This window comes from Daktulosphaira vitifoliae, unplaced genomic scaffold (genome assembly GCF_025091365.1).
Source record: "Daktulosphaira vitifoliae isolate Bord-2020 unplaced genomic scaffold, ASM2509136v1 Scaffold_3, whole genome shotgun sequence".
NCBI lineage: Eukaryota > Metazoa > Arthropoda > Insecta > Hemiptera > Phylloxeridae > Daktulosphaira > Daktulosphaira vitifoliae.
Genome location: NW_026099574.1, coordinates 36,575,899 through 36,591,943, shown reverse-complemented (window position 1 = coordinate 36,591,943; position 16,045 = coordinate 36,575,899). Strand labels below are relative to the sequence as shown.

Below are 16,045 nucleotides of genomic sequence, written 5' to 3'. Positions count from 1 at the left end.
TTTAAAAAAGTATAGTTAACACCAAGTTATAAAGGTTGATTCAAAAAAATAATTATTAGTTACTGATAATTATATGTAACTAAAAGAAATTTGTTTTTCTAATATTGTGTTCATTTTGCGAATAATCAAGTGGATTATGATAAACCCATCACTCTGTATACTGTTCTCCGTCAACAATTTTTATCATTTAGAACTAGTACTTTAACTCAATAAAGCCATAAAAGGCTCGAAGAATGTAAAAACTTAAACATTTCATGCTAATATTATTTGTTAGCTTATTTGTGATTGTACAAAATTTTATTTATGCAAAGCGAAACAAAACTTAGGGTTATATTTTAGTTAGTGGTATTAGTTTTAACAAAAGACTTTTGGAAGTTTTAAAACAAGCAAAGTGTATCCATGTCGTGAAGACGAATTACTTTTAACTTTCTAGAAACCCATTAATGCATTCATTTTAGTGTTTGCTGTTAAATTTAAATGACCCGCGATAAAAAATATATTCCGTCGCACAATAATCATCGCCAGTTGGGAGTTTTATTTTTCGTATCTCACTCGCTCGTATAGCAAAAAGTTTTTACATTAGTTACATGCATCTTAACGACAGGCTCTGGGAGACTGAGTGTTTTTTCATTGAGTCGCCATTCAAATTAGTAGATAAATTTAGTTCTGCCAAAATTATTTCTAAATGTTGTCCAAAACATTCGATGTGCCGACTTGAAACTGTCGAATGCATTGGATTTTATTTACATAAGAGAATCTTCATTTCATAAACGGATAAAAAGTGCAAGGAAAAATATTAGGCGGTAATTTGTACTCGGACGGTGTTCGCAAGTGAATGTGGGAATCTTTTCGACATTTACACCGTGCAACAGCTTTTGTGTAGGTTTGTTTGTGCGGCAGAGGGGGAGAGATGGTGTAAGGAGAATAGGTAGAATCCGTAATCAAAGTGTGAAAAACCCCGAAGTTTTTCCGGCCGCTACAGGGAAATACGACGACATTAGGACACCCTCGGGGTAAAAATATAGTGAGGGCGCTGGGTGGTATGATCACAGTCGAACAAAACTCATGCATTATGGATTCGTTTGCGACACATCAAGTAAAGCCCTCGTTGACGCCTGTGCTGTCTTTTACAATGCACACACACATGCATGATCATACATACATGTATAGACTTAGGCAACGGACACTGTATACGTTTTTGGAGTGATAAAAAACTAAAGAAAACGCAGAGAAGAAAGACACACACACACAAAAACAAGTGCCATGCAATGAAGGAAATATATTCCGGGCGGAAATTTGCGGTTACTTCGCGGTAGTGGAACAAAAGACAAAAAAAATAAAAATGATATATAGGGTCTCTGCAGCAGTGTGAAAATATTCTGTGAAACATTGGTCGGTGTCTGAGAGAAGACAATGGCGACTGTGATGACGCCAGTTTCGACATTAAATTGATTGGAAATTATTACTATTTTTTCTTTTGTAAATAAATTGTTATCCTACTTAGCAGTTGAATCGTCGATCAATTTTCTTTTTAGTTAACATTTGAATTTCGAGTACAATACAGCTCGTTAGTCAAATCTTAATAAGTACACCGCTCGGCCGATTTTATTCTACTTAAAATCGATTCGATAATTTTGACATTAAGGTCATACTCCGTTTCGTTTCAATTATGCTGATGACACTCTCATAGCGTAAATTGTTAATAAGAAATATCAATTGTTAACGGTAGTAATCATAAAAAAGAATAATTAGTCTTCAGCTTAATTTAGACGGTTTCTTCTAAATAGCTGTAACTTGTAATCCTATTTTTGAAAAATCATAGTTGCCTATAAAAACGCATAATTTCATTAATTCAGGTCTCGTCCATCAATCGCGTTTTGAGAAACTTAGCCGCCCAAAAAGACCAACAAGCTCCAACGTCGGTGTCTCCAACTTGCAGTTCAGCGGATGCAGTTTACGACAAGTTGAGGTTATTAAACGGGCAAGCTGCTGGGACGGGAACGTGGCCAAGACCAAATCCATGGTGCGTGGGAACCGATTACTATATGTATTGATTCATATTTTTTTATTTAACACAAAATGGTTTTCATTGCTAATCGCACACATTTGTTTTTTTATTAAAACAGGTACCCTCCGACGTCTGGTGACAACCCGTTCATGCCTCTGCAACCATCCGGTCGTTTGAGTCCAAACACTGGCAATTGCACTGTATTGCCTGACATTCTCGACAAAAAAGGTATGTATATTTTCTAATTAACAATTCGAAATATTATAGACCCCCCCGTCGGTTTTTTATCTGCGTTTTTCGTCCTTCTGGTCATGTTTACTTAACATAGATGTACATATCCACGCGTTAAGCATAGCCGTTTTTTTGAAACCGTGTGTAGTTAATAATTTTCTGTAACAACGTGATTTGTACTGGCGGCCGATAGGAATATTTAAGTGTGGTCGTTTTGCTGTTTGATGGGCGGAGTCTGTCGGCGTGTACATGTTATGCACAGGGGCTGCCGCGTGCTGCGCCGAAATGGGATTTTTTTAGTCGATGCGCTCTCGCAAACACGGTTGGTTAAAATTTATTAATAAAAAAAGTAACTCGTAAATAAAATAAAACTCCTAACCGGATTTCGCACTCTCTCTTTGTCCGTCGCCTTTAAATGACGCGCTCCTCTCCGTCGCTCCGCCGGGGGGTTGGTTGGAAACAAGAAAACGTTATGTCAAAGGGATTACTGCAGACAGAAAAACCCAAGAAGGGTTATAATATTTGGATAGAGGAACGTGTACGAAACGGGGAGGCAATACCACGAAAAAGGTTTTCCGGTTGCGAACGCGGTAACCATATTAAATTTTGCTACGGCGCGGAATTCCGGTTTTCAACGGGGACACAATATAGGCAAATACCGAACAAACATAAACGCCGGTGGAATGCAGAAAGGCCGAAGAAATACACAGGCCGAGTAGAGTAATATATGGTTTCTGAAATTTCCCTGTTTCGTTCGCTTGTATTCGATAGGAAGCAATACGACCGTACAAACGCGTTTGCCCCTTTCGGTACGAAAATGCACTTTTCGCGCGCACAGCCGCGTGCGTATGTTTTCGACGTCCCGTCGCAACGTGTACAACCGACGCGCGCATTGTGACGTTTGATGCATCAGACGTGTGGGGCACATGAAACTGCACGCGCTCGTGCCCCCCGTCCGTTTAACCGTGAATAATTTGCTGCGTGGGACTACCGCGTGTAACGGTGTTGGACTGACGGGCTGTTGCGCAGCTGATTTTGTCGATGACACCTTTCTCGGCAACACCAATGCAAACACAACAACGCAGATACGCGAGCGTACACCCCACCGGGACAAAGCGTACCGAGCGACACGGCGCAATGTCCGTCCACATCAGTGGGACGCGTACTCGTTGCGGGCAAAAACGGACCGCCAAAGAAAATCCGTGTCGCGGAAAAGACATCGGCTGCAAGTTCTTTTGAAATTCAACTCGCGCAATCGCTAAGAATTACGTTTCGTCGAGCAAAACGTTTAGATTTTTATCGTCGCTCATAAAAAGCCGTTGTGCTGATCGGCATATTGTTGTTGCGTTTCCCATAAGCGTAAACAGCGATAGTGTGTTTTTTTCGTAAACAAACGCCACAGCAAATTCTTATTACGCTCTACGGTTTTATGCGTTTTCTTTTCGAAATTCGTTTAAATGAATTTCTCACCATCTCAAAAGTTTATAAGACAGTTACGATCCTACAAAATTATTTTTTTGGGCAAACATATGAACTGCCAAAATATAATCTACTTGAAATTTCTTTCGAAACTCTGAAAGTTTATTTAACAATATGGTTTTACTATTATATGTAATTTTTGTTATTCTAACGAGTTATTTTTAACTAGCAATAACGAATGTAGTACTCTATTGTGTGATTAAATTCGCAATTATATATTTATGAAATTTACAAGTGCGAGTGATTTTTTTCAACGCTCGTCAATTTTTCCACTTCCAAAAACAGCAAACCGTAACGGATAATGAGCACATGTTGTCGTTGTGATTTTCAAAAAAACATGGACTGACCGAGTGTATATAATACTACCCGTGTAATTTGCGCGCGAATTTTCCTTGGCGGCATTTACATAATCTCCTCGTATCAATGAAAGCCCATTTCTAAAACGTATGGATACGACCGTTTTTTTTTCCAATCAGCTCTTGTAATATGTTAAAATATCTTGAAAAATAAAGAATATCTATGAATTTTTAAAAGTTAAAAAAAAAAAAAGTAATCTCGAATAAATAGAACAAGTTTACGGCAAAGTAAGGAAGTTTTTCATTATAATTATTTTTTTTTTTTTGTGTAAAAGTTGTAAACCGGAACAATGCGAGTTCCATTCGTATTAGTCTTGCGCGCATTCTTCGATTTCTCGTAACGCGATACCAAAGACAGGCGGTTTATTGTTGTTACCNCGATTTATCGTAACACGATACCAAAGACAGACGGTTTATTGTTGTTACCGCTCGCAAAAAGCGAAAAAGTCATTAAAAAAACTCTGTAATAGAAAACAATCCGAATATTAGTATTTTCGTAGTCGTCGGTTGCAGCTACTGCACAAACACACAATTTCGTTTGAGTTTAACTAAGTAATATTAACATAATAAGAGGAGGGGCGGCGGACANTAACATAATAAGAGGGGCGGCGTACAGGAGGAGGAGGAGGAAACTATCAGCAGACGCACGAAAAAAAGCTCTCTTCATAATACGCGTCTCTGAATTTGACAATTCGTTTAAAAATAATTACGTGCCGTTCGTTTTTGAGCTCCGGAAAATCTTTTACGGGCCGGTGGCCCCCGCGGCCACAGAAAAGGGTAACGTTGTTGCGGTTATTTAACGGGACTGTTTGTGACGTGCTTTTTGTAATGCGCGACGACTGTTGTGTGCCGACAGACAGACCGAGAGAGAAAACGTAATCCGATTAAAAACTATCAAAAGCCCGTCGTTTATATTGTTACCGTACGCCTCGGGCAGCGTTTCGAATTGCCGCCGATGTTTGTGTCGCTGGGAGTGACGATACCTTTACTCGGCCGGCGCTATCAATCGCGCGCTGCATGGCCTTTGGCACCTTTGGCAACGGATTGATTACTCAAGTAGACGGAAACGCGCGTGCACCGGTCGAGTCGATCGGGCGCAATGTGTTGTACCGCTGCAAGTCGAACGTGACATAAGTGTACATTATTGTTATAATTTGCAAAATCGTATTAGCCGTCTACGTGTTCAGCCAATCGAGAACCGCACACGGCTCATTGGTCTGAACGTGTACACGTTAGTAACGATTTTATGTGTCCACCGCCGGCCCTCGCGCTGTTATTGTTCGTGCGCCTAATAATATATTATTGTTATGCGTTTAGAATTTAGAACTCGCCGAGAGTGTGTCCGAGTGCTCGTAAGTCGAATTGACGAGAGTTACGAGCGGTGTGCCATGTGCCGAGAGTAAAAAAAAAATGGTTCATTTCTCGACCCCAACCGCCGAGAGTAAAAAAAAAAGGTTCGTTTCTCGGCCGTACACTGTTCAATTTGTCTGGCTGCCGATGAATTTGCCTCGTTTCCCGTCAATTTTTCCATACTCGAGCTGTGCCGAAAAACTTTTTTCACTTTCGAACCGCTGCGGTTGGCAAACAATGGAGTTGGAAAAGAAACTTTACCAAAAAAATTTATAGAACCTGCAACCGAACCACGTGCCATTTTTATTTTTAATACAATTCCGATGTTTACAACGTTTTTTTGCCAGCTTTTGGCCATCACTGTGGCAATGCCGTTTTTTCCAACATTTGTTAACCGTTTATGAGGTTCGCATTACTGTTATTTATTACGCGTGTCGGCGTGCAAAGGCGGCGGCGGATAACGACGAGATTTATTTATTTTTCTCGATAAAGAAAACGGTATTGCGCGGCCAGTAGCAAAAACGTCGTCTGCCGGTTGAGTAATAGCGGCGGTCACGTTCATACACCTTGTGTTGTATAGTTTTTATTCACCACCGCGTCGTGTACACATTACATTTACTCGTGTATACGAACAGCAGTCGCGAGTAGTGTGTGTGTGTGTGTGCGAGTGATAACGACCGAGACCGCCGCCGTATATTTTACCATAGAAAGGCTCGTTCGGATGAATGCGGACCGTTGGAGTAGAAAGTTGCTGATAAGACTGTGCGCACCGTGTCCTCCAACCCGCACAGCCCCGCCGCTTCACTCCCCTCTGGGTTTCCTTATCGCGGCCACCTTCCCTTCGCGTTTATCGTAATGTCGTCTCACGATTTTGGCCCGACAACTGATCCCTTCCCTCCGTCCGCGGCCACATACCTCTCCGCCACTTTATCGCCCCATAAACGGCGCTGGGCTTTTCCCTGTCGGGCACACATTTTACCGCCGTTATCCGACGTGCCACGGTCCGCAATGCACATTACTCCCATGCGCTCTCGTACCCCGAAGGCGATAAACCTACACGCTATCGGTCCGAAAATTACAAAGATAACGGACGGAGGAGGCGTACAGGGCGACACGCACCCGAAATATGATGAAATTTATGAATTATTCCGGAAATGCTTGTGTTGTATACCAAAAGCCGGTTCGATCGGTACTCGGATCGCGCACAATGTTTCTGGATCGGCCGCGAGTACGAAAAACGTGATTTCCCGTCACGATTTATCGGAGAGGGATTATTATTTTTTATCATCGACCAGCCGACGCCCGTTTAGCGGTGCCCATGTCGCACCCGTTAGGTATACATACGGTCGTAATACTTAATAATATATTTCGTTAAAAGCGTCGACCCTCCCGGCCGTTTTGTCGCACCATCATCGTTTGAACAAAAAAATCGACGAAAAAACACCGCGTGTACACGCGGCGGCACACGAACCCCTTGTCGCGTTTCCCCTCTCGCTGCCAACGGGTCCGACCCACAGTCGATCGGCGCGGTCCAATGAGCAATTTGAACCCCAAAAGTCGACGTCGCGGCTGCCCCGCATATACACATGTGCTGCTACGGAAGGGGGTTACGCGGCTTCTGTAATAATCATCCCTTTGGTGTACACAACATACGTATACGTGTATGGATATGACGACTGGGAATGGCGGTATCTTTCACGTCATAAACTCAGACCTTTAAAATTGTTTTAGTTAATACCGCTGTATGTGCACAAGGCTGTCGCTGTTGTACATAATAATAATATTAATATGCATGTGGTACATTCAACGGGTCAGAATTTTCACTTTGCCGACATCAATTCGCACCACGGCCGTACAAATGTTTTCATATTTTATGTTTTAAACCCAAACCGTGTATTTTACATTGGTCGAATAAACATTCATTTTTTATGGGCTCCGTTAAGCGTATGTGTGTGATAACTATGAAAACAAATGTAACGCAAATTTAAGTACACGCGACGAATTGAAATTTTATCGAAGGAAATATTTGCGCGCCTAAAGTTTTATCGTACTCTGCAACGTATGACGATTTATAAAACATAAAAACGTCGTGATGGCATTGTGTTAGGCGTTGACTGATGGCGTCTTGGAAAAATATTTCTATTTAATAAATGATTACAAAGTTGCTGCCTATTTTGTAGCCACTAGAATTTTCAACAGTACACGTCCCAATGTGACTATCGTTGTACTAACAATGCGTTTCCCGCAAATTAAAAAAACACAACGGGTTCTTACCGGAGTTTATTGGATAGTTTTAGATTTAGACGGCGGAATGGGTTCGGACGAGACTTGTACTTCCATTGGTGACAATTCCAATCACGACGGATCTCTGGGAGGATGTGCTCCTGGATCAACAAACGACGACGACCAGGCGAGACTTAGACTCAAAAGAAAACTGCAGCGAAACCGGACGTCATTTACGAACGAGCAAATAGACAGTCTGGAAAAAGGTGAGCAATGAATTGTGTTGTTAAAATTCGATAATAGTCTTACCGATATTTGCGTGTTCGTAGAATTCGAACGGACTCACTATCCAGACGTGTTTGCCAGAGAGAGACTTGCCGGCAAAATTGGGTTGCCCGAAGCCAGAATTCAGGTATTTTAACCACAGTGTTACTTATGCGGTCCTATTACTGTACTAATATTCTGTCGAGTCGTTTGAAGCAGCGTTTATTTATTTTTTTTTATTATGCATTTGCTAGGTTTGGTTTTCTAACCGTCGCGCTAAATGGCGAAGGGAAGAAAAGCTTCGGACACAACGTCGCCCCAACTCCAACCAAAACCAACAATCGATGGACCCGCAGAATCAACAACAGCAGCAACAGCAGCAAACGTCTCCTAGTCGGATGAACGGGTTCACAACGAACAACAACACCGAACCTAATCCTAACATGTACACCACGATTGGCGGACACGACGCTTTTGGGTAAGAAATATTTCCGAATAAATGTTGTCTCAAGTTTGTTAAGACTGAATACTCAAAGTTGGAATTTTTTTTCGCGAGTGTGGATCGATTAAAATTAGATCAATGTTCATTGCACATTCAGATAATAAACTGTATTGCTGAATTCCCTTTACCAATTTTCAGTTAACCAGTGCAGCCAGCCCATCGACATTTTTCATATACTATTTTTACACTAATGTACATAATATACCATAGCTGCCTTATATTTAAAGTCTCGGAATTAAAGGATATCCCGAAGAGGTCAAATGTAACTGTAAGATGGCTTCTAAAGAAATACTCGTTGAAAAATGTTCGATACCAAAAATGAACTAATTTTTATGTAAATTATAAAAAAAAATCCATAGTATAATGCAAAAATAGTTTATAAATAATGCATTTTTTCGCCAACACTGTATCTGTAAAAAAGGTACATTGATGAAAAATCGTCATATTTATGCCTCTTTGTCTACACGCCATGAATAATTTTACACGCCGATTTGTTAAATGTTGTGCCGAGGGACTTGAAGTTTTCCTGTAAATATTTTTAATCAACTTGTTTCTGTATTTAATCTGTCTGAAATAACCAACTGAAAACATGATGATATTATCGTACAATCTATAGAAATTGTCAACTAACTGACTACTACTACTACTACTACTACTTGTACTTGAGCGAACAAACGATAATATTTATTCAGAAATTCATTTTATATAAGATTGGCATTTAAATAAAAAAAATTGTTTTTAGGCCAATGTCAATGAACTTCGGCATGCCGAGCAGCAATAATGAGAACGGGCTGTCCCTGTCCATTATGCCGGGACATCATTCGATAACTGGCGATCAACGAGACGCATACGGTTGTATGTCTAGGCCGACGTATGACACATCTCCGCCATTAGCTATTGGAACGCCAGGATATTTACGACCGCCATTGTCACCGACTCCGAACAGTAGTCCACCAGCTCACCACACCGCATATCACCACCATCCCCCACCATCATCAATTAACGGTCACCATCCACATCATCATGCCCATCATCAGTATAACATGAACAGTTCTAACTCGACAGGTATAGTTCATATTAATATGTTATGCTGCGTTTTAAAACTTTATGTGTTATTTCAAATTTTAAATGCACAAACTCTTATGAAATTTTAAAGCTACCGGTCAAGTTACAGAATACCTCTAAAATTGAACACTCTCGATATGATGTAAATTTTTAACTCATTAGTTTTCAACATTTTTACCGTTTGCCGAATTTATTATGTATACCTTTATTAAGAAAGTGTTGAATTTGAATGATCACTTAAATATTCTAAAAAGACATACAAATATTCGTCAATCACATGGCCTTATATGTTTTTAAATTTAAACTTAAACATAAGAGGATTATTTTTCAATTACGTGTAAATGATCATGTTAAAAAAAAAAAAAAAAACATTTAGTTACTAGTTTCTTATTTGGATTTTGGAAATTAAACTCGTTAGTTAAAATTTTATGTTGAACAAATCTTTGTTTCGTTACTGAACTAGTTATTTATAAGGAAATCGGTCAATTAGTTTGAACTAAAAGTCAAGCTTATACTGACACTAAACATTAAAAAATAAATAATACTCATATCAATTAGTATAGATTAATATGTTAGTTGAAATTGAATTGTACGTATTTATTGTTTATTTAAGGTCTTATATCGCCCGGTGTATCAGTACCAATAGCTGTTCCAGGACATACAACAGACTTATCTGCCCAATACTGGCCACGTTTGCAGTGACGCCAGGCTGTCAAGTAGAACAACAACATTGAATTAAAAAATATTAAAATCGTGCAATTTTCAACGATATTTGGAGTTATTTAATTATAAATGTAAATAGTATAGTAATAATTATGATTGTAATTTAAAAAAAATTATAGCTTAATAAAAAAAAACAAAAATTGTACATAAATTATAGTTTGTTTTTCTTTTTAACCAAACAATGTCGAATTAATACTAATAATTATTATTAAACAGTTCACTAATAATTAAAATATAAGTGTATTGGTTGTTCAAATTGTAAATTAATAATACTTAAATATACCAAATTAAAAATTACTATACATATGACTATTTTTAATTTGTAAATGTTATCCTTATAAGTACTCTGGTCGTAACGTGTCCATTTGTGTATTCTTCATTTTAAATTTTGAATTAATATATATTTTTATTATACATTCAGTTTCCATTCAAGAAACTGAATTAGTTTTAAATGTGAAAACTTGAACCTCATCAGATGCACAAGTTGTAAAATCAACATCATGGCAGCCTTTCATATGTTCTGTCATGTTGGATTTTGTTCTAAAACATTTTCCACAAACAGAACATTCAAAAGGCTTTTCTCTAGTATGGACCCGTTCATGGTTCAACAAGGCAGTATACGTACGAAAAGGTTTTTCACAATAAGTGCACTTGAATTTCTGTTCATTTTCAGTTAGTTTTGTATCACTTTTCATTAACCACATGCTATTATTATGCACTCGTTTATGTTCCAATAAATTGCCTTTTGTGCGAAAAGGTTTGGAGCACAACTCACAAGAAAATGGTTTTTCTCTGGTATGCACTCGCTTGTGGTTTTCTAGAGTAGCAGCTGATCGGAACTGTTTGCCACAAAAAGGACACTGTCTATCTGCATTTACTTCTAATTCTAAACTGCTACAACAATTACTTCTAATATGTACTGTAAGTTCAGGTTTAGAGTTGAAACTCTTGTTACATTTCTCACATGTGAACTGTTCATCTCCATGGGTATGCTCATGTGCTGATAATTCATCAAGACTAACAAATACTTTAGAACATTGGTTACAAGTGAGTATATCTTCTGATGTAACAGTCACTCTAGTTATGGAAGGAATGTCTCGACTAGAAGTTTTCATCCAACGAAGTTCTGGATTGTGAACACTGAAAATAAAATTATATTATAAATAATAAAGAAATTAAATAAAATTAGGAAAAGTTAATAAAAAGTTAGCTAAGCTAGAGCAAATATATTTGGAGCTTGGGTTTAAAAGAGTCAATGTATAAAAATGTAGAAAAACTAAATATATTGGCAATGTGATTTAAGTAAGTTTTTTTAGAAAGAAATATTATTTTTCCTTAAAGAAAACTTTAAATCATATTGTAATCATTTATTATTCTTCTACAGTAGTGATAAAAAAAAATAGAATTTATTGTTTAATTTTTGTACATTGACCCTTTTAAACTCAAACCCCAGAAATACAAGGTGACTGTTAGTCACTCAATTACTTTTTAAGTAATAATTTTTTTCAGTATATTATAGTTTCATATACTTCTTGANAATTTTTTTCAGTATATTATAGTTTCATATACTTCTTGATTGATTAAGTAGTAATCAGTTATTAAGTAGTATTTTAATTAATCCCTTATATCTTATAAAGATGTCAACTTTATTTTTCAAATTAAAACATACATATTTAATTATCTTATAAAATAAAAAATTATATGATTATGAAATTGAGTTAGTGATAACAACTTTTGACACATTATTTGGTAAATTATTACTATTTTTAAACATAGACTGGTGGTGAGGTGCAGATATGGCAGATATACTTATCATAAGACATTTCTTGGCCACATCTCCTCCTATCTGAGTGTAAAAATGTTAATAATTTTTGAAGTACTGGTTCAAAAGTTTTTATTGATCAACATATTAAATAGGGCATAATCTAATTAAGAAAATGACTTATTGACAACAACTTTTGGCTATTATTTCAGAAATTTTTAACAATTTAAAGTAATGACTGGAAAAGAGGAGCCAGTGCTGCTATTATAATCACTAGTTATTCCCAACTGTACTGTTCATCCTGCCTAGATATAAAAATGAAAATAACTTCTAAAATACTGATCCAGAAATTGTTATCATCCAGTCATTTTCTTATTTAAATTATTCTCTATTTAGTAAGTTCCTTAAATATGTATGTTGACATTTAAAAAAATAGAGTTGACACTTTTTTAAGTTATAAGGGATGATTCTAAAAAATATTAACAAGCTGATAAATCAAGAAGTATATGACATTCAAAAATACGAAGAAAAATTTTCTTAAAACAATTATTTTTTTTTTTTTTTTTTTTTTTACGCGCTTTTATTAGCCCATTAAGGGCCACAGCGGCCTCCCCAAAGGAGGAGGTTTCTTAACCATTTATACTCCGGGACGGGTGGTTAGTCCGTCGCCGGAGGTGGGATGGCGACTCCAAATTACCGAACTGATCTCTCGTTCGGTAAATGAAGCCGCCCGTGACCGAGTTTTGAACCTGAGACACTACGCGTCAAGCGCTGCCGCGTTACCGACTCGGCCACACCGTCCCACTAAAAAAACAATTATTAGTTTAAGATAAACTGAGTAGTTAGCGTTTAAAAAATTATTCTGTATAATTACTATGTCTATAAATATAATTATAAATAAAATAGTAGATTACCGATAATGTTCATTAAGGTTAGACTTGGTTTTAAAGAATTTTTCACAAACACTGCATCCATATGGACGTTCTCCCGTGTGAGAACGCATATGGTTTACAAGAGTGTAAGCTGACAGTAATTCTTTTCCGCAAACATTACATTGAAAATCACTTGTACTAGTTGTATTTAATGTCTCTTCATTAATAGATAGTTGTATGTCATCCATTACTTCTTCAGATTGTACTATACAATTAGGTAACTCTATTTCATTTTCAACTGTTTGATCATCAACTACACCAGGGTCATCAATAAGTTGCTCTTCAAGTTGATTTGATTCAATTAATAAAATTTCTTTAGAATTAATCTCACAGTCATCTGAGACAATAACAGTATCCTAAAATTAAAATGTTAATTATTATTTGTCCGTGTTGTTACATAGGAATAGTTAAATATTTAAATTAGTTAAAATAATTTGTACTATAATTGTATACAGAACAACTTATTGGATCATTTTCAACTAATATAGACAATTTTACAAAAGATGGAAATTATAATGTGCTATATAACATTTTACAATTTTTATCAACACCTAATAAATATAATTTTCAATCTCATAATAATTACCATACATTTTTTTTCGATATTTTAGGATTAACAGATTATAGATAAATTATTTGTAAAACAAGTTCTGGTGATACAATTTTTCATTTTTTTTTCAGATTTTTTATTTGTTTACTACAGAGTATATTTTGTGCTTAAAATATTTTATAAAAAAAAAAAAAACCTAGCAATATAATTTAAAAAAAATAATAAATTATACACAGTGAATAATTTTTTTATAAAATAGTAAAAAAATATAAACATTTTTATAAGGTATAATTTATGGATTATCACACATTCATATTAATAAAGTACACAACAGTAATAATAAACTTATAATTGCAATAAAACTGATTATAAAAGAGTTTACCAAGTCAAATTCTGAGTCAAAAGAAACTATAAAAGTGTTTTTTAATGAACACTTAAAATTATCTTTTATATAGAGTATTATGTAAGGAAATGGGTTTTTATTGCTCTTATTGTTTATAACAATTGACCTGTTTCCTTACTTAACACCTGTATGTAATTTATGAATATTATTTTTATTATTTATTTTTTGGACCATTACATTTTAGTTATTTGTTTACTTTAAACTGTTTAAAAAATTGATAGTAGTAACCCATTCAACTATCATTTTAATAAACATAAAATATTGGAGTTATTAAAAAAAATACTAAAATAATGGTATAACATTATAAATAAAAAACAATTAATTAAATAAATAAACAAATTTTTAATTATAATTCTCTTAGGAAATGAATTAAAATCTTGACACTTATAATAGCAATATTATTATAATTATATTTATAATAAACTACAATAATAGATACTAAAGAATTTCATTTCTGTTTATGTTTTAAATGAATTGCTTGATGCCTTCGGGCTTTCTGTTTAGACATGAATTTTTTTCCACAAAAACTACAGGCAAATGGACGTTCACCTGTGTGTGTACGTTCATGGATAGTTTTATGAGCACTTTCAAAGAATCGTTTGCCACAAAATGAACATAAGAAATTTCTAATATTATCATGATATCTCATATGTCTATTATATTCAGCTCTAGTATAAAATGTCATTATACATTTTTCGCATTGAACTTCTTTAGCTGCATTGTGAGTCATTTCATGTCTATCACGACCATAAGGTGTCACAAATGCTTTACCANTCACGACCATAAGGTGTCACAAATGCTTTACCACAGTATGAACACACATAATTAAAACTACCTTCATGTTTTTTTTCATGACGTACAAGTGTTAGATACGATTTAAAATATTTATCACAATATCGGCATTTAATTTTTTCTCCTGGTGTATGAGATTTCATATGTAGCCAAACCTGTTGAATAGTAACAAATAAATTATCACAGAAATGGCATTTATAACTTGAAGAACTTGAATCTTGTTTTTTGTCATAGCTTTTAACATGTAATTGAATACTAGAAAGTGTTTTGAAAACTTTATTGCAATGTTCACATAAGAAACCTCCATCAATAGCAATATAAGATCCATTAGTACAATTTTGAATTCGTTGACTGTAGGAAAATTTCAACTTATCACATCTTACACAGAGTTTAGTAGATTTTTTCAATAAAGAATTTTGATCCACATCTTTAGATAAAATTACTTCATTGCATGATTGACATTTGCTATGTTTGACAGGATATTTTTTTTTGTGAAGTGTTAATTGTTTGGATGTTTGAAAGTCTTTGCCACAATCATTACATGACAGATACTTGTCATCAATATTTTCTATATCTGAATGAGAACTCAAACTTTCAATATTATCAGAGTATGTACCGTCGTTCCAAATGTCCTTTATTTCTACAATTTCAATATTGTCCTGGAACACACACGTACACCAAAATGTATTAAATTCAACATATAATTTAGACACCGGAACGACGGCACAAATGTTTAAATGCCAATTTTTTATACCTTGTAAATTCAAATAATTAAAACCTTAAATATTAACTGTTCAAATTAAAAAATTGTTGAAGTCAACTATTACCTTCTGTTCATTTTCATTAGACGCAGCTTCGTTACGTAACCATTCATCAGTGGCTTTACATCGTTCACGAAATTCAATAAAAGAATTGACTTGTTCAACACAAGCTTTGCATATAGAATTTGGTAATGTATCATCAATGCAAATCTAATTAAAAAATATTTCAATTAAAATAATTTTTATTGTATATAATTTAGTACACAAAAAAATTACTTACATTAATATTAGAGGCCTCTTGAACATTTACTAAAAAAGATTCATCACAGTATAAGTTATGCAATGGTTGATCATTACGTAAACATAAACGGCACAAATCGTTCCAATTTTCAATATAAATAACCCCCTGACTATCAGTTTCCATAATAAATAAATAAATAATTATTGACCAATTAATTGCACTCGGTTAAAATCACGAAACATTTTCAAAACTGAAAACTTGTCGAGACATTGCCTACCGGTTATCAACTTAATCATCCTACTACACACAAATAATTATTATCAATGATAGCCTGACGTAAACCATTATGTGGTTCTAAATGCTGTAGCCACGTTGAGAAACCCTATTTTAGTATTATCAAAAA

General features: G+C 35.4%; 2 protein-coding genes across 7 annotated transcripts in view; one reads left to right on the top strand and one right to left on the bottom strand.

Moving 5' to 3' along the window:
• The window catches only part of LOC126901954 (paired box protein Pax-6-like), a 26,678-nt gene extending 16,324 nt beyond the window's left edge, over nucleotides 1-10,354 (top strand). For 2 of the 5 annotated variants that reach the window (XM_050678918.1, XM_050678916.1), the window contains exons 7-12: nucleotides 2,127-2,236; nucleotides 7,716-7,913; nucleotides 7,977-8,059; nucleotides 8,166-8,389; nucleotides 9,156-9,478; nucleotides 10,092-10,235. In XM_050678918.1, coding sequence (XP_050534875.1) covers nucleotides 2,127-2,236; nucleotides 7,716-7,913; nucleotides 7,977-8,059; nucleotides 8,166-8,389; nucleotides 9,156-9,478; nucleotides 10,092-10,180 — 1,027 coding nt within the window. In that variant the 3' untranslated portion in view covers nucleotides 10,181-10,235. Of the gene's footprint in view, nucleotides 1-1,856; nucleotides 2,048-2,126; nucleotides 2,237-7,715; nucleotides 7,914-7,976; nucleotides 8,060-8,165; nucleotides 8,390-9,155; nucleotides 9,479-10,091 lie in introns of all 5 variants that reach the window. The other 3 variants (XM_050678919.1, XM_050678917.1, XM_050678920.1) reach the window with 3 other exon arrangements.
• A 275-nt stretch (nucleotides 10,355-10,629) lies between these two features.
• On the bottom strand, nucleotides 10,630-15,955 carry LOC126901959 (zinc finger protein 501-like). Of its 2 annotated transcripts, none has more exons than XM_050678927.1 (4): nucleotides 15,682-15,954; nucleotides 15,468-15,611; nucleotides 12,878-13,251; nucleotides 10,630-11,341 (listed from the first exon to the last, which is right to left on the bottom strand). In XM_050678927.1, exons 1-4 carry the CDS (start codon nucleotides 15,823-15,825, stop codon nucleotides 10,630-10,632), a joined length of 1,374 nt encoding a protein of 457 aa, XP_050534884.1. In that variant the 5' UTR covers nucleotides 15,826-15,954. The 2 variants fall into 2 exon arrangements, with proteins under 2 accessions (XP_050534884.1, XP_050534885.1); XM_050678928.1 differs by lacking the exons at nucleotides 10,630-11,341; nucleotides 12,878-13,251 and adding exons at nucleotides 14,171-14,601; nucleotides 14,636-15,299 and having other exon boundaries at nucleotides 15,682-15,955.
• Between the last annotated feature and the right edge of the window lie 90 nt (nucleotides 15,956-16,045).

What these genes read in the sequence shown, in the direction of transcription:
- LOC126901959 (XM_050678927.1), bottom strand. Translation starts at nt 15,825, where the DNA reads ATGGAAACTGATAGTCAGGGGGTTATTTATATTGAAAATTGGAACGAT. An exon ending in CTAATGAAAATGAACAGAAG is followed by an intron (nt 13,252 to 15,467) that starts GTAATAGTTGAC and finishes TTTTAATTTTAG; the next exon opens with GATACTGTTATTGTCTCAGA. An exon ending in AACCTTAATGAACATTATCG is followed by an intron (nt 11,342 to 12,877) that starts GTAATCTACTAT and finishes TTTTATTTTCAG; the next exon opens with TGTTCACAATCCAGAACTTC.